Below are 26,543 nucleotides of genomic sequence, written 5' to 3'. Positions count from 1 at the left end.
ACTTTTAATGTCTGAGTTTGATTACATATTGTAATGAGAGAGATATTAGTTGATTCTGGGGGACGGGAATTTCACAAGCGTATTGGCTTCTAACTGTTAGCCCTTTTTTTGTTGTAAATGTGATGGTGTGAAGTCCGTTATATTAACATGTACGAAAAAAATAAACTAAAAACTAAACACTTCAGGGCAACCCAGTACAAAGAGGATTTATAATTTATCAGCAAATACTCTGTTTTTAAAACACAGATGGTTGACTGAATGCTGTCCACATCCTCACTCATTCTGAGAACCATTTTAAACAACATATTTATTAAAGTACATATGAAGATATCTTTTACAATTCTAATTTCATAATTACAGATAATCTCATAAATTGTCTCAAGTGTCATGATTTTCAATTCCTATTAAAAAATTACCAGAACTTCACAGTTATCCCACACAGATGCAAAACATACATTATAGTGCAATTTGTTAACATATACAAAAGCAAAACACACACTGAAATTAAACTGCTACAATTAATAGTGTCCACTGTGAAGTTGGTCAATCCTGTCAGGACATTTGCAAGTAAAAAATACAACAACTGATTTCTGCTCACAGCTTGAACAAAGCAGTATTTTTCTATTTCAACTGGCTTTTTGTCAGAGACTGAGTCTGACTGTTTTTCACACATAGTCCAAGATGAAGGTACAACATGACAGCCTGATGTTCTTTGTGAAAACAGTAAGATAATATCAGCTAACCCAAGGGTGGACATTAAAAACAAAGACTGAGCAACACTCCACATGCAAAAAGGTAAATTAGCTAAGCGGCGTGACACTGGTTCCACAAGCGTCTGACATATGCACAAAGCAGCGTACAGCACAAAACATCCCAAAAGGAGATTAAAAAGTGCTTTGACCCACTGTCTAACCTGTGATCTAGGTTGCATCACATAGAGTCCCACCTGAACTCCCGCCATATAAATGGCAACATAGCCCAGTGTGGAAAATACACCTTCCTTGTTAGCATGCAGAAAGTCCTTTGCTCTGTCATTGTTGTGAATAATGAATGCCTTCAGCCCAGATGTGTCCAGAGTGAACTGATAAATTCCACTTATCAGAAGGGCAACGATCCATGATTGACTGGGGGGTAAAACAGTAAAAATGATAGAAGCAGCAACTCTGACAATGGCTAGTGTGAAGAAGAAATTCCAATGTACACCATATTCTGTCACATGCTCATGGTAACCTGTCATTTTGACACTGAGCAGCCTTCCCATACCAAGAGCAAACAAGGGCCAGACAGACAGGATCTGCTGAGCAATGTGCTTCATTTTGGATTCTGAGGTGTTTTTTCTCCGTGCCTCTGGACAGACAAGGGCATTTGCAAAGACAAATCCACCGACGCCATAGTCCATCACTCCTGTGCCATAGGTTTCTGTCTTAGCATATCGTCTTGGGAAAACACTGAAATCTACAGCAAGAATGCTGATGGCTGTTTTCACATTTACAGCGACCCTGAAGAGAGTTACAAAGGGCACATGATGCAACTGAACATGACTTTGAAGGAAGGCGCTTACAGTGTTCACAGGATGGCTGTTGATTCGACAGATATACCATAATAGACAAGTCAAAACAATCATTACGATGATGGCAACCTCGTGGAGATGGCTGCTCAGAAGGGTGCACGACAAGACTAGAGGAAGAATAAGCACAGAGAAGTCTAAAAGCAGGTGAGAAATCACAGGTAGTGGCAGCAGATGTGTTTTGTTGGCCTGATGGTAGAGAATCAGAAGCAGTCCTCTGCTGATGAGGCACAGGGGGCTGAGGAATGAGCCCAGTGCCACCTCCTGCAGGCTGGTGCCATTCAGATTACGGAAGAACGCCTCCTTCAGTTCCCTCTGAGACATGACCTGCAAATATTCAAATTAATGTCAACTACATGCAAGAAACAAAGCTATTTTACGTTAACACTCAGGACATTATAAGAGAAACCACCGTGAATTAATGAGTAAGATAATATTTCGAGTCTTCAACTGATATTATTTCAGTTTAGTGAAATAGCTACCTTCAGGTCAGCTGTTAACTTTCAAATACAGAATTTTACACGAGTCCTCAGCACAGACAGTTGTTCTAGTTCGTTCATCTGTACTATGACACTTAAAAGCATTACTGGTTCTAGATTCATTACAGGTTTGTCTATGCGGTGATGGAAATGTATATTCATAAAAAGAATACTAAATGTAAATTCTACGTACCGATATTTTCAGTCAATGGCAGTCGAAACCATGATGCTCCGTACGCTTGACTTTTCGTACGGTTATTTCCGCATTCGGTTAGATGCCGCATTCAAGGTGTCACGGAAAATATGATTCTCCGAAACTATCGGGAGTTTTAAGCATATTAAAGAGATCAGAAAAATACAACTCGTGCTACTATTCTATAAATACGCTTTTAGAACGCATACAATTGTATGTGTCTCAAACAAAAGATAAATAAAGTGTAATATTAGTGTCTAATTTTGAAAAACAAAAAAAACCCCTTTGGATATAAAAAGTCCTGGAAATACGACGTCGAAGATGAAGATGAATTTGAATTCAAAGACTTACATCTGCAAATTTCAATTTTCAAACATGTCCGTGAAGCTTAAGGAAGAGGGCGGGAATATGTGAGTGGCTTGGGTCTCTGAGAGGCAGTCGGACAGACAGGAGGCACGGACGGGAAGTTGTCCTTCAGGAATTTCAAACTGGAATGGAAAATGCTGAGGGACCACGGATTCGGATCGCTACAAACCAGGAGTAGGATTTAGGTGTAGTTATTCGTAACTTTGAGTTGTTAAACAGTCACGAAAGTTACTGTAAAACCAATGAGTTCTACGGACAAACGTAACGTGGGAGAAGGATTCAGGAATGGCAGGAGACCGGTGAGTTTACACGGGAACACCCGTCTGCTGTTCACATATGGTTGTTTATGTGTTACTGAATATAAATGTCATTTGAAAGTTTAACCATATCTGCACACGTTTATTAGTTGTTTGTTCGTATTGTGAAAGGTATGACAGCACAGGTACAAAACAAAAGTAGTTCAATGTTATGTATCAGATGAAAAAAAGTCTAAGGAGGCCATAATTGCAGATTTGACCTAAAGTTGATTTATCTGCCTGTCTGCTTACACTCACTGAGGGAGGGGGCCGGGGGTGTTGTAATGTTGTGGGGCTTTATTCCTAATGCAATAACAGCAGACAAGGTCAAAGCTTCTTATACAGGTGAATGTATGATGTTGTTGTTTTTTTTACTAATCACCTGTACTGAGGTAGATGAAATATTAAATGTCCTTTTAGATCTCTTAAATATACATCATATTGAGAGAAAAGTTTTCTTGTAGCATATTGGATTAAATTCATGACCTCTCAATTATTTACATGGTTTAAAATGACCCAACTAAATGATGGGATCTAAGCTGACTGCTATTGGATTAGTCTCGTCTGTGTGAATGTAGTTCATCAGATTGTTGTCAGTACTGTAAGTCAGACTAAATGCAGTTCCAGGTCACGTAATCTTGGCATTTATTTGTCAGTGTGGACTGATTGTGACAGATTTAATTGCAGAGACACATTGAGCAACATGTCCATGTAATACACTTGTGTGTTACATGAACACACAAGTGTATTAACCACAGTGTCACGGAAGACAACATGTGATATTAGAAGAAATACTGTTATACGTGCAAATTGTATGATTTGACAGATTTCTCAAAAGCAATAACATATAAATTAATATGTATTTATAGATGCTTCACTATTGTTTCTTCCTGTAAGCGTTGAGTTGACACAACAATTGTCACTTAATGTTTTTAATCCAACATCCCTTGTTTTTGCATTGACCTCACATTTGGCCTTCACATAGGTGACAAGATTCAACCAGAGGGTCCATGTTCCTCAGTCGTCCCTAAATGATTCCCTGGAGGGAGAAATTCAGGCCTTCCTCACTGATGAAGACCAACTCCACACTTATGACGACCTCACCAAAGTCAACCCGGTGACCCCGACGACAGGTAACAACTAGAACTTTATCAAACACGATAATGTGACAGAACCATGTGACTTTGTGCTGGTGGTGCCTGCACATAATGATAGTGTACATCTTCAATGCCAGATTCTTTTATATGCTAAACTGTGCCTGTGTTTTAAAAAAAAACAATCCTGCCAATGCGACTCATGTTTTACACCTCCTGCCACCTTGGGTTGTAGAATTTGCTGTGTATTATTTAACCACACCGAGATAAAGCCTGCAGCGATGATCAAATATAAACAAGGCATTTTTGATTGCTGTGTTTCCTGCTGTAACAATTCTTAAATTTCTTCTGTGTTTAGCTTAATTTTGCTTCCAATTGTAGATTGATCATGTTATGGTCTTGCACCTCACTTGCCTGTTTTTTCCGTTGATCATTTATGTTTAATTTCCCTCTCTGGCAGTGCTGAAATGTCTGCAGGCCAGGTACAGACTGAAAGTCTTTTACACCCATGCTGGTTGCACCCTGGTGGCTCTCAACCCTTTCCAGCCGATCCCAGAGCTCTACTCTTTGGATGTGATGAAGGAGTATCACTACGCTCCTCAGCCCCAGGTTTGGGAGTCACATTTATCTCCCTGTAATTCAGCTAACGTCTATATTTTCTGCAGGGTATGTAATATATCTGTGGGAAGATAGAGGGTTTGTGTTGAATGACACTTCCTTGGCTTTCAAAATTAAATTATGCAAAATCAAACAGAGGTTTTTATCATGACAAATGAAGAAATCACATTGTTTTGTGGTCACATCAAACATAAACACTTAGTTTCCTCATTTGCTGCTGAAACTTGAACCTTTGGGAGGCTCTTTCTGCAGTCCAAGCCGGCGTCGTCACAAACCTGTATTTTTATCAACAGGAGTTCAAACCACATATCTTCATTGTGGCAGAAGAGGCCTACAGGAACGTTCAGGGTCAGCTGGAACCGGTGAATCAATCCTTGGTGGTCAGTGGAGAGAGCGGTGCAGGAAAGGTAAACCTATGCAAACGTAAAACACATTCCTTCAACATCCAGGCTGCAAACTGTTAGACGCTTCCTTTACTGCAGTTCCACACATCCAACTGTTGAAGTTGGTCGGTCGACATCTATGGGCTAAACTGTGTCTGTATATGCTGTCACATGTTATGAACTTTGTGTGTTTCATTCATCAGTATCCTAAATTTGTCAGGAACAAAGGTTCAGTATTCCTATTTTGATGTTCTTTGACTGGTATAAGAAGAGAAGGGCAGCCTACGTGTTTATATCTGCTGCCATTTCAGCATCAACAATTAATTATTTAGTTTTTTTAGTTTAATTTTGATTTTTTTAATTATGTACTAAATGCTCAGAGATTTAGTGCATAATTTCAAAGGACGTGATGCTTTGTTTTTTGGCACTACTGGAGGTTTGCTTTGAGTAAACAGAACCTTTCTGATTTCAGCTCTGAAATGTGAGAGTGTTCTCCCTTGTACTTAAACCATTTACTGAAGCATTTTCAATCATCATCATCTTCATTAATAATAATCTTTACCAATAATCTTTGTCCTTATAGACATGGACATCTCGATGCCTGATGAAATACTACGCCACTGTGGCGGCCTCTTCCTTGGTGATGAAAAGTCAGGACACAGTGGAGAGGGTAGAGAGGAGGGTGCTTGACTCCAACCCCATCATGGAAGCTTTTGGTGAGTAAACTGATGGCTTGTGTCTCATTTTATGTATAGAAAGTCCCTCGTTGAACCCTTTTCCCTCCATGCAGGTAATTCCTGCACGCTACGGAACAACAACAGCAGTCGCTTTGGAAAGTACATCCAGCTCCAGCTAGACAGGTACCTGCAGCTGAGCCTGGAGCACAACATGTTTATTAGCATGTGGCCTCTCTTAGCACATCTGTCTCCCTCTATGTACAAATTAACAGGTGAATGAGTGGGAAAATCAAACACAAAGCTTGTTTATGTACAGAAAGAAATCATTAATTGCATCTCATTTACCAAAGTTACAATAATTGACTATTTTGTGGATTTTATCTGCAATTCATTTAATTTGGTGACTGTTTTTTGAAAAATGGGTTGCATGATTTACTATCTACTGGAAATCTGTAGTTTTAATCGATGGTAAAATGTATGTTTAAAGTAAATTTGAACGGAAAGTGATGGTGAGAGTGAAAATGCGCTTACTGCCCGAGATAAAAAGTCCAATTTCGGGCGACATTCTGCCGACTCCAAACATCAAGGTGCTCCAAAAACAAAAAGTGAACATGAACAGCGGACAACAGTGTGACAAAAAACTTCAGATGTGAACGCAGCTTAAGTCGCATTTAAGATGCATTAAAACAGGCTGGAACACGGACGACAAACTCTTCTATCGGAAGCCTAATGTTTTGTATGGATTTACCAGAAGGCTTTAATGATTCTGAATTCTCTTGTTATTTTTGCAGAGTTTAAATTTTTTTTTGACTCAACACACACAACAGTTAATATTTCAGCAGTTAAATCGTTTTTAACAGACAGTGTGATGTGTGTCTCTGCATTCAAATGAACTTAAACAGTGTTTGCATCAGAGTAAACCAGATGTTGTGACAGTTATGTCTTTAGCTTTCAGGATCCATAAATATTCACAATGCTGAACTGAAGTGGACAGATGTTAAAACTATATCTGGTCAGTTTAATATTTGGGTCGTGTTGTTGACTAAAGGTGTCAGCTGCTGGTGGGGGCGTCTGTGCAGACCTACCTGCTGGAGAAAACCAGGGTGGCCTGCCAACCGGCTAATGAGAGGAACTTCCACATCTTCTACCAGGTGAGTTGAGAACTGTCATTTGATATTTCAGTTTAACATCAAACTATAAATACTGGGTTGTTGCTTGTCAGATGATGAAAGGTGCCACAGACGAGCAGAGGAAGGAGTGGAAGATGCCGCTCGGCCAGTGGTTTGCGTGGCTCCCAAATTCTGAAAAAACAATTGAGGGTTGGTCTTAATTTTTTATTTGCATTCAGACAATTGTTTCTGTTAATTTAGCACTATTGTGTGATTTCTACTGTAACTGCTATCCATTGGTTTCACAGAGGATTGTTTTGAAGAGACGCTTGAGGCGATGGTTCATCTGGGCATCGATGTAGGAAGACAGAGACAGATATTCAAGGTAAGAGGACAAGTTAGACTTAGAATCTACTCACAACTGTGCGCTTTTGAATGTTATATATTTCTTACAAATGCTCGTTAGGCGCGGTTAAATCTATTTAAAATTTTAAAAACTTTTTCTGTGAACACAGCATTTAAGTCTGTTTTAATTCACCACAGATATTGGCAGGGATTCTGCAGTTGGGAAATGTGAATTTCACCTCTTCTTCTGATGAATCACAACCTTGTAACCTTGATGAACAGTCCAAAGGTATCAGATTTTTGTCATTGGTGATCGTATGCAGTCATTGATGCTTAAAATTAGCTTTATTTAGGATCACCCAAACAGCGTTAACGGTGAGGTGTGAGTCATATCCTCCTGCCTGTCTTTCAGACTTCCTGCAAAGGGCTGCTGAGTTGCTTTGCATTCCTGCTGAGCAGCTCCAGACATGTTTAAGGGTTAGGATGTTGAAGGCGGGTAAGCAGAGCGTGCTAAAGCCGTGTTCGTTGTCAGAGTGCAGCACAAGGAGAGACTGTCTGGCCAAGGTCATCTACGCCAAGTAAAATGACACAGAAATTTGATTATGACTCATGTTAACCAACATGAAATTGCCTTGTTTTTACAATAAACAATGAGGGAGATGTGTCTGTATTTCATGGCGTGTCCCTGATTCCCAGACTGTTTGAATGGCTGGTTACATTCATCAACGACAGCATACGTGCAGACGAATCTACTTGGTGCAACTTCATAGGTAAGAGCATCTTTGCATCCTTTATGTAATTTCTGCTGCACTCTTTTGAGCACCAGCACGCCTCTCCTCTGTGATCAGGTGTTTTAGATGTGTACGGGTTTGAGTGCTTCCACAATAACAACTTGGAGCAGCTGTGCATCAACTATGCCAACGAGAAACTGCAGCAACACTTTGTGGCCCATTATCTCAGAGCTCAGCAGGTAGGTAACAGTTCCTCTGACGATGATCATCTTATTGTATTGATGCCAGATGAGGGCTGTCAGAAATGTGTTTATTGAATCACGTCTTGTTCCTTTTGTAATGTCAGAAAAAAGCCTTGTATTTGAGTATTTTTTTCTGCTTTTCCCAGGAGGAATATGTGTCGGAGGGGTTACAGTGGTCCTTTGTCAAATATAAAGACAACCAGAGCTGTCTGGATCTTATAGAGGGAAGCCCTGTCAGCCTGTTTACTCTTCTTAATGAGGCATGTTGTAATGAATTTTATGTTTTAAGTTGAATCCTGGTTATTTTGTGTACAAATAATCTTCCTGTAATCCTTCAACCTGTTGCTTCCTTGCTGAAGAGACTGCAGTGATTTTTGGGGGTTGAGCCCTGCAATGATTTAGCGTTATTTCCAACCTTTTACACGTCCTTCCTGCAGGAGACTCGTCTCAATCGAGCTTCAGACGCAATGACATTCAGGGTTCGTTTGGAAAAGGAGCTCTGCAATAATGCCAACATCAGCTGGGACAAGTTTAGCAAGGAGCCGCACTTCACCGTGAATCATTACGCCGGCAAAGTCACCTACCAGATACAAGGGATGGTGGAGAAAAACAAGGTAAGGAAAGATTAAAACGAGAGTTGACCACCGAACGTACCGGCCATCTCTGACTGGGTTTTGCGTTGTAGGATCCGGTGCCACCAGAGCTCATCGACCTGCTTCAGAAGTCTGACAACCTCCTGCTGGAACAGATCTTCGCCGATATTGAGGAGGACAACCCAGCTTCCAAAGGACTCAGTAAAGTCACAGTGGTCTCCAAATTCAAGGTGGGAGGTTTTGGATGGGCAGACTTTGCATGAAGATTTGAAACAGAGTCAATCAATGTAATGTTCGACAGTCTTAATCTTCTGCTTGCAACAGGTTGCCTGCAAAGTTCCTTTTGTGTTTGCGCTCTGATAATGATAATGTCTGATTCTAGAACTCTCTGGAGAGTCTCATGAGCATCCTGCACACCACAACTCCTCACTACACTCGCTGCATCAAACCAAACCCAGACTGCAAGCCGCTGACCTTCAAAAAGGAGGAGGTAGATGTTCTCCCGTCACACTTCAGACTGTTAACGTCTGCCTTGTGTTTATGGGACAGATTTTAACATCCTCTCTGCTGTCAGGTCATCCTGCAGCTGGAGGCCTGTGGGATTGTGGAGACTATTCATATTAGTGCTGCTGGTTTTCCAATAAGGTGATTCATTATTCCCTCACTTACTCTTAATATATACAATATGTGTAGCTTAGTTTCTCGTCAGACTCTGGTTGACTTGTAATTTGTGTTGTGCAGAATTCCTTTCCAAAGCTTCATGCAACGTTATGGAGTGATTGCAAAATATGCAGATGTCATTTCAGGGAATCGCTGTCCTGGTAAGTACAGTTTATAATGCTTCACATAAAGTCAGTGTCTGTTTACTGCATACAAAAATGACTCAGTTTTCTCTCTTTAGGTTTGCTGGTTAATTCTTCTTTTCCTCTATTTAGTAAATTTGATCTTCGGGTCTCTACTCTCTACTTGGCCTATAAAATCTGGACTTTCTAACATAATTTGCAACTTCTTATGAGCTTTCCAGGTAAATGCATGCACCTCTGAGGCCCTGGCTCTTTGGGCTTGCTTTGCATGCTGTTTCATATGTCTCTTTGTGGCATGTCTGGACTCCTATTCATCTTAACCAACTGCGTTGTTACTTTGTGAATGTGATGGCAGCTCTACGGTTGATGATGTTTATCCACCGCTTTGTTCCTAACTGGATTATGTCAGCAGCTATCAGATGGAATGCTCTGATATTCTTTATTCATTAATGATACACAGTGGATGAAACCTGCCTGCTTCAATCGTCCTCTCCCTTCAACTGTGTCACAACAATGACTCTAAAATTATAATTGTGTCACAGACATGTTAAATAAGTGAAAACTAATGACATTTTCTCTTTATCTCATCCTCACCTTATCTGCATTTTATGAATAATTAGCAAAAGTTAAATCATGCTAAACCAAGGTGGACAACTTGGAAAATTGTAGGTTTGAAAGATGCAGGGACTTCATCCTAACCATGCCAAAGTTGTACTGTTGAATACAATAATTTTTTTGCTCATAGGCTGACCCACTGAAAAGTCAACCATCAAACAAATACTTGTTTTTTTTAACTGTGTTTCTACACAGTTGAAAAGCTGCATTTATGTGTTCGACTTATGTGTTTCACACTTCGCTTTAATGCTTGTCTGTCCTAGATGTGGAGGCTGAACGCAGCAACATTCTTCGCCAAGACGTGCAGAAACTCCTCAGTGTCGTGTTACGTCACAAGACGTTTGACTGCTCACACAACCTTGAAAGTGAAAAACATAATTCGTGGGTGCACTGTGGAAGGACTAAGGTTTTTCTCACCCAATCAATGGTCAGTCAGTCACAATATTATCAAGGGAATGTTTTGCAAATTTTCTGTAACTTAAGAAGAATCAACGGAGTCCTGCCCTACTTGGCTGCTGTCTCACAGCTAGATTTGCTGGAGGATCAGAGGAAGAAGATCCTGTCCCGGTGTGCCTTCTCCATTCAATGCTGCTGGCGGCGGTACCAACGCCGCAGACGCCATATCCGGCGGCAGTCTGTTACCCTTATCCAAGCAGGTAAACTCATAATACTGCTGAGTGTTTGTATCTGCTGGCTTTGACCTCACTGTCTGGCCCTTTGGGGACCAGCTGCAGTCTGTACACAATGTTTGGAGTCTGACACCATTTATCCCTTCAGGAGCTACAGAACGCCGAATCTGATTATCTGTTAATCACAAATGTTCTTTTGGTGCTTCCTTTTATTATTGGGAGTCCATAAATATCTCTGTCCACATGGCACAGATTTAGAATGGATGTCTTTATTCGATGTTGAAATGTTTTGTGCCTCCTGTAGCTGTGCGGTCCTGGCTGGTCAGGAGAGAGGTCCAGAGATGGAACAGAGCAGCTGCAGTCATCCAGGGCACTTGGCGGAAATGGAGGGTGAGATGCAGAAGAACATAAACTGTATCTCCACATCTTGTGTTCTTCATGGCTATCTTAAAACTGCACAAGCTTGAAACCAAAAGCAGACAAATCGTGTTCATCAAAATATTTTTATAGCGAGCAGCCATGTTTGTTTTGTCAGAACTAAAAATCCCTGGATAGTCAGGACTGTCTGCCTTCCTTATTGCCTTGTTCATTTAACCAGTTTCTCCTTTACCACTTGCATTGTTGTCTTTAATTAAAACTATACTTAAAGTGTGCCAGAGCGGTTTGTCTAGATGCTTTTTATGTCCATGGATTTAGTGTTTAATAATGCCGCACATTACATTTCTATTAAATACATCTTTTTTTAATGAAAGGGACATGGTACACATCTCAGACTTCACTGAATTCTAATAGACAGTTGTAAATAAATTTTTTGACTAGCAAAAGAATAATAAAGACACTCAAGTGACGTCACTTGGCAAGAATGTGTGGAAGTATGCTGCATGATTTTGAGTGAGAGTTTGAAGTTATAGGAGTGTGATGCTCAGTCTCCAGGGGCAACAGATAACAAGAAGTCTAGTTTGCAAGTATGCATTTGTATAATTTGTGTGTGTTGATAAATAAATGTAGCTAGTTGAACGTTTTTTTCTCTTTTGTTCCAGGCGTTATTAAAATCTCTGGCTGAAGATGAGCTGGACGATGCAAAGGACCTTCCTCCGGAGAACGTGCCAGCGTTCAGCCCTGTTCTCAGGGAGCGAGGCTCAGTACAGCTCTCCAGCATTCAGGAGCCTGTCACGGTGCGAGGCTGGCCCATGGGCCTGGCCCTGGCCTCGGCCCCGTCCATCACTGTGTCTCTAACAGCCACTGGCCTGCAGAAGATGATGTCTGTGATGGCCTCCCTTAGCCTGCCTTCCAGGAGAGGAGAGTATAAGGTGGAGACCAACCAGTACACGCAGGAGCTCGCTTCCATACGAGCTCAACCCAAGGTGGAGGGCATGTCTTCTCAAATTCTGTTAGGGCTGATGGAAATCATCAGTCAATCTGTATTAATTTAATTATCTCATTTCTCTTTTCTCCTCAGGGATCTGTAAAACTACACTATCAAAGATCTCCACTTCTCTATGCTGACAGGCAGCCGGACATGAAGAGTGACGTTACAGGGTTCAATGAGATCCTGCTGGAGAAAACTTTGTAAACAGTAAAGATATGATTAACACAATTTAGGGACCAACTTGGAGCAACAAGCCTGAGCTTTGAAGTTGTCATTTTGAAAAAAAAAAGAAAAAGCATTTTTGTTGTAAAAGCAACTGTTTGTAGCTTTAATTTTTTAAAAAAAGATTATGCCAGTCTATTATGATAGGGTACAAAGACCTGTAAAACTTGAACCCATGCATATTAATAATTTAAACTCAGGTAAGATGATAAAGTGTTACCCTGCTCATGTCCCACACAGAAATTGTCTGACTGAACAACGTGAAAGTCTGCCAAACATTTGCACCTTTTAAAACCCAGGGACTGTTTTTGTCTCATTGTTATTATTTTGTGCCTTTCTTTAAATCTACACCCAATTCCAAATCACCTTTTTTATTGTGGGTGGTGTAAACTAATTCTAATGCATATGATAACTGATGTTATCACATCACTGTTCTTCCACCTTGTATGATTTATTCTAGGGGGAAAGAAATTAAGCTAGGTTTGCACATGTATATGTACATTAAAACATGTAAAATAACATTGAACAAGCACACACATCACTCATGTCAAAGCAGGGAAGGCATTAATCCTGGTTTGTTCACATTGCTGCTCTTTGTGCATGAAGGGATCTTTATATTCTTCTGCAGTCCAAAGCATCAGCCTTAATGCTGTCTGATATACCAAAGTATTCTAAGGTTTTTCTTATGTGGGAGAAAATGTGTCGTTTTATCCGTCAGGTTTATTATAATCAGAATGTACATATTCAGAGCTTTTTTTGTTTTATTTACAAAATATTCATCAAAGTAATGATGTTAATTTTGATTAAATGGCATATATGGAAGCTGTCTTTATTCATTGTTTCCTTTTACTTTCTAGCTAAATGTGTCGGCTGTCTTCAAGACTTTATAGAATGAAATTTGTATTCCTCTATGTTGTCAGTGACACCAAGAGATCAATGTGGAACAACTTGAATTATGTTAATATTTAAATGTTGAAGTAAAAATCAGTGTTTGAAAATATTCATGTAGACTTTTCTTTCACCTCAAACATTTTATTTACTTGTACTTTGGATGCATACTACAGCAAGAGGAGGAATGGGTCAGGAAGTTATAAAAAATAAAACTTTAACAGCATGGCAGGTTCCAACATATTTCACAGACACTCTTTCCCAAAACAGAATATTGATAAAAAAGTGATACACATCTTTAAAATGCATCATCTTCATTAGATATTAATGTGTTTTCTTCACGCTCCACAACCTTCAAACACTGATCTGAAAATTCGACAAACAGAGGCTCCTGCATGGCAGCCTTCATTGCATCATATTTGTTGTCTGCAGTATCAACAGAACAGAGTAACTGTCTGAGATGAGGGTTGCAAAGAAGATCTCTGAGCTCTTTGGATACACCTGTAGATGAAACAAGACCACATGTATCACCCATATCTGTCATTGTTTAAACTTAGTTTATATGTCAAGATAGATACTTTATTAATCCCGAAGGAAGTCATACAAACACTTATGACATGTGACAAACTTACAATAGTGCTAAATGCTAAAAGATTACATGTGGGTAAAGATCATGTTGGATTGATACCTAAGAGCTGGAGTCTCTCAAGAGGCACTTTATCCGTTATATCTTCTTCATTTAGGAGATCCTCAATGTTCCATTGTTCTGGTTTCATGGAAAACATGAAAATTTTAAAAGTTTGTCACCTAATCAACTTATAGGATGATTATGACAAGTTAATACAAATGTCCCCACACCCACTTCTCAAATGTCAACCTTTCATACTTTACTTTTTTCCCCACACCAACTAACCCTAACCATTATATTTTTTTAAATCTTTTTATCAAGAGGACTGTTCATAATTCTTATGAAAAATAAGATTACATCAAATTTACAACGGCATGAAAAGAAAAAATATTAAATCGAAATGAAGAAACAACCAATGGATATTTTTGTAGTTTTCCAACCATTTCGTTCATTTTGACCAGCATCAACAATTATGTCTTTATGCTGACTGATCAGAACACGGCACACAATCAGAACCACATGGATGACCTGACAAAATAACATTATGTACCAGTGTTGATGTAGTCTTTAGCTTCAGAATGATTGGGGGCGGATTGCTCCAAGGGAGTGCAAATGTCTGCAAGAAACAAAATTCGATGATGGATCAGCAGAAGTTGATCAGCAGCTGATTATTTATCAGAGTTTAGCTACACCAAATACAGTACATACATCACTGGAAAACTGAGATCGATCTGATTTACCTTTGTGCCTCTTGTAACAGCCAAGCGAACAACTGTTAAAATAAACGTGAAAAATTGTTATTGAGTATTAGTAAGTCCAAAATGCAACAGAAATCTGTTATACAATAATGTCTAAGTTTGAAAAGCAAGTACAGTATATCATGTTAGCCAAACAAACCATGTGGAAGCTAACTGAACATTAGCTTAAAACAATGTAGAGATAGTTAAAATTATTTACTATCTTATTTTGCAGGATGGACATCTGTATTTCGGAGTTTCCTCGTTACATACACTACAGACCTGCATCTTTACGGAGAAAAAAAACTAATAAATAATAAACAGTCTGGTCAAGAAAAGTAGTTAGAGCCGGCATGGGAAGACACGGAAGTACTTGTTATTAGTTCCGGTTGAGCATCCTTCAAATTAAGAGCGTGACTTTGCCTGCACTTTAAATATTTACGACCCTCTCATTCAAATAAAATAGAGTTATAATTTGCAGTGAACGTAGACGCTTTAATTGTTACTACTTGGTCCTCATTTAGTCAAAGATATTTATTTATTTACCTTTTAATCCTGTACAAAATCTAATGCCAATTTCCAAATCTCTACAAAGATTATTCAAACTCAACCAAGCATTTTATGGGTACAAGTCAGAAATCTTTTAAAGCCTTCTGTACTAATATTTTAATAAGAGCGGAAGAAACCCCCCTAAAATTTATAGATTTACTCAATAACCCAGATCCACTCCAAAAATTGATGAGTTCTTTCCTGACATGAACCATGTCTCATTACAACCAGTCTGTCAGTTTTTTGTAAAAAAATTAGCAAGTATATTTCATAAAAAATTTTATTGACCACATAGAGGTGCATGTATAAACTCAACACAAATACAGCACATATGTACTGCAAATCTTTTACACATTCAACAGGATAGAACTATACCAGTCACATTAAACTCATTTAAATTGCATTAATAATCTGTTTTGAACTTTAAAAAAGAAATAATCCAATGTGATTTAGTTAATATCAATTTTTATTGAATGAAAATAAAGAACATTTTAAGCATCAACAGAAATGACTACACATTTTATAAACTACACAACACTGACCTATCGAGTGTAACACATGCTATTCTTGCACAGCTGTAATTCGAGAGTAACAGGTCTTGTTACAGTGCACATTATGGAATGGACAGCCGTTTCATGAGTGATTGGTGTCACAGCATTCCATTCACTGGGTCAGGGAAGGAAGAGACATTCGGCCATGTCAACATCAAACATCCAGAATATTGTCCGCATCTGTATGGAAATGAAAGGAAACAGTCATCACAAATCATATCCTGGAACTTTGACTCATTATCTAGTGTTGAATCATTTATCCTGAAAAAGGTAAGACAAAAATAAGTTCTCCAACCATTCTTGATGCACATAGATAGATAGATAGATAGATAGATAGATAGATAGATAGATAGATAGATAGATAGATAGATAGATAGATAGATAGATAGATAGATACTTTATTAATCCCGGAGGAAATTGTATGTTGTCATATTACACTTCATTGTTTTTATCAACAAACCACTACTTCAATGTACAGCTGGGAGGACTGTCATTTTATAACCTGACAAAATCAAGAACATGTACTTAAAACGACTGACAAAATATCTGATTGTTATTAAATAAGTGATTTTATGTGTTTGTTTCTTAGCCAAGTTGGAATGAATTATAGTGACTGCTGTTCCAATTTTGAAGTTATATCTGTCAGTAAGCTTAGATCTTATTTTGATAAAAATAGAAGTTCTAGAATGAGACGTTCAGTAGAAGTTCAGTTTCATGCTAATCTAATTGATGCGAAAAAACACAAATGAACATTAAAAGGAATAATTTAAATGATCATTAATGTTGTTAAATTCGGAGTGAAAACTTGACCAATCTGCAGCATGTGATTGTTTGTGTACACATCAAAGTAGGAAGAGGGTTTGTTTTTTTTCAGCCCGGAGGCCGAATCTTAAAAAACGAAATTCACAAAAAATGTTTAACCAATATTTGAAAACTATACACGATATTCACCTGTACATATCGAGGAAGATCATCAAGACGACGCACTCTTCGTTCTTTTGCGTTTCATTTCGCTGTTGTGAAATTTTTCTGCTATTTTCCTCTCGTGTCCCGCGGGGCAGTGACGATTGGTGTTCATTTCCATCTCTCTCTTGGTTCTCCCTTTGCCGCTGGCGTGGCACGAGTATTCCACTAGATTGTAATAATCATATTGATCGTAATGATCTTCCTCAAAAGAAATGAATCTTTCCATATCTGCCATCTGGAAATGGAAACGGACCGCCGCAGTTTTGCTCTTCCACCAGCTGAGTCTCAGAGCGAGTAAACAGATGATGTCACCCTGTGTTTATATACGGCAGGTCACGTGACCGTGGCTGCTCCGCGAACAGGAAGTACTTTTAACTAGGCCGGCTGTTTTGGAAATATTGACATATCTGACGCGTTCTGTTATTTCACATCAGATGTTCATGTGTTATTTTTTGTTTTGCATAAGTGTGTTGCCCTTTATATTTATCATGACGTTAATATCAAATTAATATTGATCATGCTGTCTCGCCATTATGTTGACAGGGAATACATTTTAGAGACCATTATTTACTTAAATTAGTTTGAATATAGAAATATAGACATCCAAATTTGATGCTATAAACAGCCTGGTTATTTTGAATATGGTTTACAGTCCCAAATTGTGAGACTGTTTCTGCTGACTCGGCTAATGTATTCATTAATCCAACAAACCGCAACGCATGTTGCATTCACGTGTTATCGTAATTTTATATGACGAAATAAAGATAGGAATAATGAATGCAGCCATGTCTCCTGTCTGTTGTATTCCACGGACAGCGGCCCGCCCCTGTCGGTGTGGCTTGGTGTGACGCTTATACACGTCGCAGTTCTGTCTCAGAGGCGAACCCGCTGCGTCTGTATGCGTGTCTCCAGCTAGGCCAGAGAGTGATGGCGGCGCCCGTCCTGAGAGTGTCCACCCCTCGGTGGGAAAGAATAGCTAGGCTCGTCGTATGCCTGTTGGGCATACTAATATCGCTATATGCCTTTCACGTCGAGCGGGAAAAGGCTCGGGATCCGAGTTTTAAGGCTCTGTGCGACGTCAGCAGCTCCATCAGCTGCTCTAAAGTGTTCAGCTCCAGGTAACGTGAATTCAGCAAAGAGCGCTCAATAAAGCTGTCTGCTATTGTGGCGAGATGGGAAGGGCTGCGCGGTTCAAACTGTCAAATGCACTCGGTAAACATTTACGGGCTTGTTCTTCTCTACCGCAAAGACCAACCGCAAAGTATCGCTGCCACTGTGCTGTCAACTCATTATAAATTAATTAGCCTGTGTGATTTAATTTCACTTTTAGCTTGCCATTAAATAAGTAAATCAGTAGCCTAGCCGGACGATGCTAATTTTGCTAACCGCTAGCTAACATTCGTTAAGGCTGTGTTTATTAGCCAGCTAGCTGTATTCCCAGCTCAGTCGGCGTGTTTACAAAGTCGATTTAATAAATAATAAGTAAAAATGTTAAATGAAGTGATTTTAGTGTTTTCTTTCTATGTTTGTACATCATGGTAGCGCAGATGCAACACCAACTTTAGCACACAAGTTGAGATAGCTTGGACATTAGCGTTTGTGTGTGTTTCTGAATGAAGTCATTCATTGTGTTGACTATAAGTGATTCCTGGTGGTTCCTTTGTTCAATTCTGATAATTATTGGTTAATTTTGAATAAATGTTTTTGAATTGCCTTTGGCTGCTCTGTTGCTGTCATTACGTGTGCTAATGTCACCGGGCAGCTATCAGCCTCCAGAGGTTGGGACCCTAGATTTAGCTTAGCCGAAGGCGCAGCAGAGGTCAATGGAGAGGGTTTGAATGATGTCCAGTCTGTTTATGTAATAGATTACCTCTCAACCACAGAGAAAGCTGCTCGCACAATTTTGAAGAAATAAACACATTATAATCGAAGATAAACCTGCAAGAAAATCCCATCAAAAATAATGTCCATAGTCTTTGATCACCATTAACTGCAAATAAACATTCAGTATAGTTGTTATGCCAGCTTTACTGTTGGCATGCAAATATTAAGAACATGTAACCCCACCTACTGAATCATGTACAATGTTGTTGTAGTTCCTGAACAAATACTCACAGCAGAGTTCAGGAATTGGAATGTAACCAGTCAAGAAGTCCTTACATATTTGTAGGATGAGGAACAGACCTGAGTCCCACATTTATCTCTGAAAGTATGTAAATTATTGGTGACTGTGAAGGATGAGATGTTTCCCCCCTAAGTGAAGAGTAAAAAGTCAAGACCATGTCTTTAGTGATACAACCTGTTGCATTCGTGTGATGAATTGGATTTCTGTTCATGCCTTCTCAAATGCTTATCATTTCAAGATAAAGTCTTGAATCGCTAACCCAATAGCTTGTCAGAGTGTAAATTACGGTAGCAGGTAGAATGACTCTTATGTGGGAAGGCATGATTGAATACAAAAAAAATAAGCTTCAGCGAAAAATGTGCTGAATTTCTTAAAAATGTTGCACTCTGTCTTTTAAAATTTCAAAGCAGCAGCATGTCTAGAGACTTTTAAATTTGAAGATTATTACTGTAACAATAACAGGGTGTGTGGTTGTGAGGAATGGAATGAAATAAAATGAAGCTCTGTTTTTCTGGTTGTTGCAGTACAGCCCTCATTAACACCTAATGCTCACTTAGACTGGACAGGAATATTCTAAGAAATGCTGCAAGCAATCACTTAAAATCTTTGCAGCACTGTTGAACAGTTATTGGAGACTGAGTGAATAAGTTGAGTTATGAGAAGATGCCTGGTGGGACTTTCTTTAATTGTTTTTACAGTATTGTTTTTTTCATTGTAGTTTAAAAAGTTTTAATGACATTTTCTGAGTGTTGTCTGTTGGAATGAGGAAGCGTTGGCTGGACTTCTGTCAGATTTCACACTCCCCACTCTACTACCAAACTTAAATGAGGTGTTTCATTACTTGACCCTGCTTTGATAGGTACTAATCTGGGGCTGATAGTTGATAATATCTCCTCAATGTATCCCGATACAAATTAATGTCTTTATGTCACCAACTCTCACTGAAACAATGGGGGACGCTCGTGGAATACCGTTTTTGATTCTCAGTATGTGGATCTCTGTTATGGGAGGCTGTTCCCTGACCCTGCATCTCCTCATTTGACCACATTATATTTTCTCATATTGACATTTTTCATTATTGTGTCCACTGAATGAAGAATTGTTGTACTGCAGTGGCTTAGCTTTGATTAAAAAAAAAAACCCCAAGCTTGTCACACAATGATGATGTAATGACGCTTTGATTCTCTGTGACCAATCAGTGCTCAGCAGTGGTTTCAGGTCCCCCTGGTAGCTGTAGTACATTCATGAACGCGACACATAAAAAGTAGGTACTGTATCAGGTATCAGAAGACTCTTGAACAGGTGAGGGAGAGAGCGACAATTTCACAAATATTTTATGTTACTGTCATGCCAGTCATGTTGGCGTGCATCATTTTGCAAGTAAAACCATTATGAGGCAGATTAATCAGGAATTAAAAGAATCATTCCTTACAGAGTTATGTTTCTGAGGACTTAAATACTTCCCTGTGAATCATAAAACACACAAAAAAAAATCTCCGGTGACCTTTCATGTTCCTTTTAAGCAAACATTGGGAGGATCTGTCTGATGACTTTGTTCTGTTTTTAATGAATGTTTCCTCAGATGGAATCCATTCTGTTTTGTTTGCCTGTTTTGTCCTGCCTTATTTCTGATGGGGCTTTTGTCATGTTTAGGTGGGGTCGAGGATTCGGACTTTTGGGCTCGATTTTTGGAAATGACAGCGCACTGAACCAACCCAACAGTGTCTACGGGATTGTCTTCTATGCCTTCCAGCTTTTATTAGGTAAGACTTCATTTTTAAAAAAATTTTATGAAGACTGACAAATTTCTCCAGCAACTAGAACTGACAACACATTTCCTCTTATAGCTGTCTTTTGAACATGCTATGTAGTGTATGTATAGAATAAATATTCTAAAATGTGTGACATTTTAGTATTTAATTTAACTGAACCACTGTCATGTCTATATTAAATAACAGGTTATGTTTCTGCAGGCATTGATTGGAGGATTATCTTTCAGTGGATCCAGTTAAGGCATTTGCCAAAAATGGATTCAGTGAGTTTTAGATCTATGTAAAGCCCTAGATTCGTTTGCCGCTCTAACTTGAACAGAACCCTGAGGTCAGCCGTTTTAATTGTGCACATGTCTTGCCAGAACTTAGATTAGGATTTAATATCACTAAAAGGAACAGTCAGACCTTTGGCAGAGTTATGTGCTTCTTTGAACGCCTTTCTGATTACAATTAATTTCTGTCCAAACTGCAGCGATAAGACATTAGTCCATTTCAGTCAGGATAAGGAGGTGACCAAAATGCCTGTAGCACTGTTCTACAAAGAGAAGCAATCATTTGTGTTAAAGTTTAGTTACTAATGCTGTCCCATGTTGACAGATGTTAAAATATGTTTATGATCGGTAGCTTACTTTTTCCCCCTTTTGGTTGCATATTCTCTTCCACCTGTTGGAAGAGTTTGTCCCAGAGGTTTATCTTCATTTTTGCTTTGCATAGCTCTAAAGTTTTGCTCTCTCTCTGGAGTTACCATTTATGTGGCGCCCCCGGTGGTGGAACAGAGGTAGTATCACTAATAATACAACAAAGTGGAAATACTTCTCCAAGTATTTAAAATGTCTTTTTTTTGTAATTCTCAACACAATCTGTGTATCACTTTAAAATTGCAGCTCATAAATCTGGGACTTCTATTCAATTACTTGACTTCTAGCAACACAGGACAATTTGATTTTTTTTGTTTTGCTCACCTGAAGATACAAAGTAAGCAGTAAGTGAAGTTAAAAAAAAAAAAATTGTTATGTAGCAGGCGTTGTTTCAAACATCGTGAAATATCTTCAGCACAAACACTGAGGGAACTGTGCCTCGAACTTTATCGCTTCACCTCATGTGACGACAGAATAATCAGACCAGTCTAGTCAGTATTTAAGCTGAGTGTCATGCGCCTGAATGTGAAGAAACAGCAGACTCATCAGGTTGCTTTTTCTTTCTTCTTCTTTTTAAAAAAAAAATTGTTGTTTGTTTAAGCAAAGTCTTAAGTCTGCATTTCTCTTCATAGGAATGACTGTCAGTGCAATGGCCGCCCTTATTCTCATGACGACATCCATCCTGTCAGTGATGGGCTCGCTCTACCTGGGCTACATCCTCTACTTTGTCCTGAAGGACCTTTGCATCATCTGCATCACCACATATGCACTGAACTTCATTCTCTTTATTCTCAACTACAAGCGACTGGTTTACTTGAACGAAGCCTGGAAGCAGCAGCTTCAGGCCAAGCAAGACTGAGCTGTTTGAGAGCCAGGAGGAAAAAAAGAATATGATAAACAACGAAAAAAGAAATGTGACCTCTGAACATTTGACTTGCCACCAGGAGACCTTGCTTCCAAACAATGTTTATTGTTATGTGTTTAAAAAAAAAAAATGAAGAAATTTAACTTAAATGTTGGGCCTGACATCTCAGTGTTGCAAACACGGAAGGATCTGTAAGTGAACGATGATTTTCTTTTTAATTTTCGTTTTCCCTCGTTTAACATTCTAATCACTTAAGGAAGGAGATGACGGTGTGTGTGTGTGTTTGTTTGTGTGTGTGTGTGTGTGTGTGTGTGTGTGGGTGTGTGTGTGGGTGGGCGAGAGTAAAAAGGGGAAACACAGCCACCTGAGCAAGCAGAAACAGAACAGAGCGATGGAGGACAGCTCCCTTGAACAAAAAGGATCACAGAAGACAAATGGGACAACAAGGGGGTGTACTTGAAATGGTTAGAAAGGTCTGCACTTATTACTGCACTGCAGATCAGCACTTAAACTGAACATAAACATGGGTCCCACAATTAGACAAACACTCAGTAGGTCATTGTAGGTTGAAGATGAGGCTCAATGGCAGGATGGGGTAGGGTGGAGAACGATTTAACATACAGATTTTTTTTTTTCATGTTTACACTTTGTAGTACATTTCTTTTTCGAAGAGGACCACTAAAAATAAACAGGGCAATGTGAGAAACCACGTGTAGATCAGTCATATGTTTCCCTGTGTTTCTGTAAATAGCTGCTGAGCAATATTCCAGGCTGGATTGAGGTTTTAAATGACACAATCCTTCAGGAAAAAACAACAAAAAACGGGAGAAAATGTGATTAAATCTGGAACCAAAAAAAGTCATCAAGGTCACAGAGGAGTCGGATGTCGGTTCCTTTTAATCCTGGTTAGTCATGTCGCGTAGAGAGGAGTGTGTTTCTCTGTTTATTCAAAAGTAACCGCTCACACAGGTCTGTAAAGCTATAGGAACTGAATTAGCAAAGAGACACCATTTTTGTAGTAACACACATATTTGACCATCGCTCAAGTGAGACCAGTAAAGACTTATGTGCCTAAAGGAGTGTTAAGGTGATGAAACTTTTGTTTTTTTTAAAACGTTTTGGGGGTGGCATGATGTCATGTTAACACCAGTTTTGCTTGTTTTACTGTCTCAGAGTCGAGGGATTATTTTTATGCTCATGTTTTTGTAAATTCAGATACCAGTGAAGTGTTTCTGTAGTATCAGTGTCACGAGGTAGCGAAGGCTGCTACACTGTGATTGTCCACTCAAGGTTAGACCGATTACTTGGATGCTCATCTGGCTTTTGTTCGTTGTCGGGTTTGTATGACTTTGATGTCACTTGAACAGTAATAGCGCTCTTGCCCAGCTGAGTTACAGCCCATTGGCAGGATGTGAGCAGAAAGTGGAGAGGGTCACGCTCAGTGAAGCCGAACAAAGATTCTGTAAGACGAGTCGAGACATAATGTGAAGTTCTTCAGATGTCTGTGCCAGCCGGGGGACCATGTGCTGTTTGCTGATGGGTTTTCTTTAATGACCTGTGGTTGAGCTAACATAGTAGGGTTCGTGCAGACAGATCCTACTATGGAGAAGGCGACCATTGACAGAGTAGGGCCATTCTCTCCCCCTCACCCTGTTTCCACTCACTTGTCGGATGCATGACGCTCTTTTCTCCTGGCTTCGAGCATCCCACGGCCACTGATTGGACAATCTTCCACCGGCAAAGATCTAGAACATTCACAGTAATACCTGCAAAGATGTGATCGATCAGTGGCGTTACACCAGCTTGTCTCCATTTCTTTTCACATTAAAAGGAATTCCAAGTTCTCCTCGACAGTTTTTCGTGAGGTATGTCGATGCATTGATGGTGACCGTCAGGAAGGATTGCTTCCTCTGGTAACATATGACATCATCAGTTGTGTGTGTGTGTGTGTGTGTGTGTGTGTAAATGGGAATTTTTCATCATGTTGTCAAAAATTGTCTCATCATGCATGTTTGAACAGGTTTGCTACCTTAATTGTTTGTAAGCTGTTAACCATTTTCCAAAGCCCAACGAGCCCAAACTACTTTGGTTCCACTGTGGTGGAAAACCTGAGAGTGGCCTTCTTGTGCTGGCGTTGCACTCCTTTAGCATCTTTTTAAACATAGATGCCATCTTTTTTTCTCCCCTCCTTGTTTCCCCTCGTCAAACCAGTGCAGCAGTATTACCCATAGTGCAACTCAATCCCTGACCGTGCAGTCTGTTCTAGTAGTGGGTTATCTCTGCAGCGGAGGTACGGTACACACTTCTCTCTAACCCGTCTCCCCCTTCAAGACATTAAACTTTATCACACATACTGTTACTCCTTTAATCAGATTTCAAATCCTTGCGAGCTGATTTGACTTTCCCGCCACTCAGAGAACAAGAGCACAAACCAAGTGGAAGAGGAATGAATTGAAACACTACGACTCGCTTTGGAAAATGGTTAGTTGTCACACGTTGACATGATTGGTAGTTAAAGCGCAGCACTAAAATGAGTCCTTTTTAACAAACTCCACTGCAGATCAATTTAAATGTGTGATCGTTTCTTAGCAGCCCATCTGTAAGGTGCATCGCCTTGGTGGGCTTACATTTGGTTCTTATTCATCTCAACATAAAATCATCAACCACATGGTTTAATATTTTATTTCCTGGGAAGGAAAAATACGGACGAGTGGAATGGATTTACTACACAGGGAGAACATGCTGGGTTTTTTTGTGGCAACAATTATGGGTCCGGTGAATATTGACCCTAGAGCTGACCGGTGAAAAGTAGGTGGCCTATGACGTTCATGACAATGTGTTGCTGAAAAGGAACAGGCATGGAATTGAGATGTCGAGTCAAAGAATTTTAAAGAGCATGGTGGGCAAAACGTACACATTTGTGTGATTGAACGTTAAAACGTAAGATTCACTAATACTCATTTAAGCCCTGAGGTAAAACTGCCATGATAGAGACATCAACGCCAACAAAAGTGCCTTCTGTTTGATCACTAGGCCATGAGCCAAAGACAAGCAACAGTCATAGCCTTGGAATTTTTTTTTATTTTTTATTTTTTTTAAAAACAGGCACTCCTGCTTGCCTTCCTCAAAATGTAATAATTGGTAATTCCCAAAGATTTGATTTCCAGCATCGGTGCAATCATCCATTCAGACAAAGCCCTGTCAAATCGGCAGTTTTGGTTCCTGATCTCCAATAAATTATTTTTTTTGTCTAGCTAGGACGTGTTTGTCAGCTGAGAACACACCCTGTTTAAACTACATGATTGTATTGTTCTTTTATCGTCATTACTTTTGCCCTTTAGGTGTATAGACTGTTAACCATCTGGGTTATATTAGTTAACAACGTTGAAGGTTCGGAGGGCTAGGAATTCATGTGTCAATCTTGATTACATTTCTGTGTGGAGGAAAACTTAACTGGGTTTGTTTCTGTATTGCCAAATATGTTTTAAAATGCTGTATTTTCTTACATGGAAAAGTGTTACATGAATGGCAGGAGGGTGCAAAAAATCTGTTTAAATCCATCTTACTTTTAAGGGAAAACTGTGGAAAAAAAAAAAGGTCGACGTGAGAACATTTTTAAGTGTATCGTTGTAATGTGGAAATGATCTACCATTAAAACATTCCCTCTGAAACCACCTGTCACTTTAAATTGTTTGAATGAAATTAAACGGTGCTTGAAGAAGAAAAAAATCAATTCTAAACTGAATCTGATGCTTCAGCGGTATTACCAAGGTATCATAGTTATCACATTTATCTTTGTTTCTGGTGCTCATTTGCAGCCTCTCGGTCTTTACTGTTGCAGAAATTGATAGTCTTATCTACAATTAACTGATTTTTATTCAGATGTAATTTTTCTAATAAGTTATGGGTCTATGTCTGAGAGCCTGAAAATCAAAAAGTTTCATCCTGGAAGAATCCTCACCAGGTTAATAAACCAGCTTGTCGAGTTTTGTTCCACATGAAGTAGCAGTGAAAGACTGAGTTCGTGGCAGAATCTTTGATTTTCAAAAATAAAATACATAAAATTTGCATGACAAGACGTCTCTCTGGTACGTGAGATTATTAGTTCCCTTAAAAAAAAAAAAAAGTTTTTGAGATGCGCTCTGGAGACCCTCAGGCATAGAACTTGTAACCATGGAAACAAACAAACAACCACCTCTCACACACACAACTTTAGAACATTGTTATGTGTAGGAAAATATGTGATGGAAAATTTTGTTTTCTGTTGGTGCTTCAGAAACTAATCAAGACTGACAGACCTTGTTCCCATAATCTCATCACCACCACATCAAACGGGCTCTGCTGGGACCAGTTTTTTTTCTTCTTCAAAGATCCCATATCAACAGCATCGTGAGTGTTAAGCTTCACACTGGAGGCTAAATAAGATTTAAGGAGTGAAACACAAAAAGTCCGGTTAAAACTTTCATTTATCCTTTTTGATAAGCAAAGATAAT

At 39.2% G+C, this 26,543-nt stretch overlaps 4 protein-coding genes across 6 annotated transcripts; 2 read left to right on the top strand and 2 right to left on the bottom strand.

The window, feature by feature from the left end:
• Positions 1 to 383: 383 nt before the first annotated feature.
• On the bottom strand, positions 384 to 2,309 carry pigw (phosphatidylinositol glycan anchor biosynthesis, class W). Its single transcript, XM_068331875.1, has 2 exons — positions 2,240 to 2,309; positions 384 to 1,894 (listed from the first exon to the last, which is right to left on the bottom strand). The coding sequence occupies exon 2, from the start codon at positions 1,889 to 1,891 to the stop codon at positions 413 to 415; it is 1,479 nt and encodes a 492-aa protein (XP_068187976.1). The 5' UTR covers positions 1,892 to 1,894; positions 2,240 to 2,309; the 3' UTR covers positions 384 to 412.
• A 382-nt stretch (positions 2,310 to 2,691) lies between these two features.
• Positions 2,692 to 13,153, top strand: LOC137606115 (unconventional myosin-XIX). The gene is made up of 24 exons (XM_068331205.1): positions 2,692 to 2,904; positions 3,887 to 4,034; positions 4,456 to 4,604; positions 4,907 to 5,020; positions 5,580 to 5,712; positions 5,787 to 5,856; positions 6,722 to 6,824; positions 6,896 to 6,992; positions 7,091 to 7,167; positions 7,326 to 7,416; positions 7,540 to 7,705; positions 7,824 to 7,897; positions 7,976 to 8,097; positions 8,247 to 8,360; positions 8,538 to 8,714; positions 8,786 to 8,923; positions 9,076 to 9,183; positions 9,268 to 9,338; positions 9,435 to 9,514; positions 10,375 to 10,538; positions 10,638 to 10,767; positions 11,045 to 11,130; positions 11,781 to 12,104; positions 12,200 to 13,153. Exons 1-24 carry the CDS (start codon positions 2,848 to 2,850, stop codon positions 12,311 to 12,313), a joined length of 2,907 nt encoding a protein of 968 aa, XP_068187306.1. The 5' UTR covers positions 2,692 to 2,847; the 3' UTR covers positions 12,314 to 13,153.
• A 208-nt stretch (positions 13,154 to 13,361) lies between these two features.
• On the bottom strand, positions 13,362 to 26,528 carry znhit3 (zinc finger, HIT-type containing 3). 3 transcript variants are annotated; one of them, XM_068330511.1, is made up of 6 exons: positions 26,349 to 26,528; positions 23,715 to 23,816; positions 14,588 to 14,619; positions 14,398 to 14,463; positions 13,908 to 13,985; positions 13,362 to 13,720 (listed from the first exon to the last, which is right to left on the bottom strand). In XM_068330511.1, the coding sequence occupies exons 1-6, from the start codon at positions 26,357 to 26,359 to the stop codon at positions 13,518 to 13,520; spliced, it is 492 nt and encodes a 163-aa protein (XP_068186612.1). In that variant the 5' UTR covers positions 26,360 to 26,528; the 3' UTR covers positions 13,362 to 13,517. The 3 variants fall into 3 exon arrangements, with proteins under 3 accessions (XP_068186612.1, XP_068186611.1, XP_068186613.1); XM_068330510.1 differs by lacking the exon at positions 26,349 to 26,528 and having other exon boundaries at positions 23,715 to 26,329; XM_068330512.1 differs by lacking the exons at positions 23,715 to 23,816; positions 26,349 to 26,528 and adding an exon at positions 14,805 to 14,937.
• vkorc1l1 (vitamin K epoxide reductase complex, subunit 1-like 1) lies at positions 17,413 to 23,717 on the top strand. Its single transcript, XM_068330509.1, has 3 exons — positions 17,413 to 17,768; positions 20,429 to 20,538; positions 21,818 to 23,717. Exons 1-3 carry the CDS (start codon positions 17,428 to 17,430, stop codon positions 22,042 to 22,044), a joined length of 678 nt encoding a protein of 225 aa, XP_068186610.1. The 5' UTR covers positions 17,413 to 17,427; the 3' UTR covers positions 22,045 to 23,717.
• Positions 26,529 to 26,543: the final 15 nt, after the last annotated feature.

This window comes from Antennarius striatus, chromosome 13 (assembly GCF_040054535.1).
Source record: "Antennarius striatus isolate MH-2024 chromosome 13, ASM4005453v1, whole genome shotgun sequence".
NCBI lineage: Eukaryota > Metazoa > Chordata > Actinopteri > Lophiiformes > Antennariidae > Antennarius > Antennarius striatus.
This window is presented reverse-complemented; position numbering and strand designations above follow the sequence as displayed.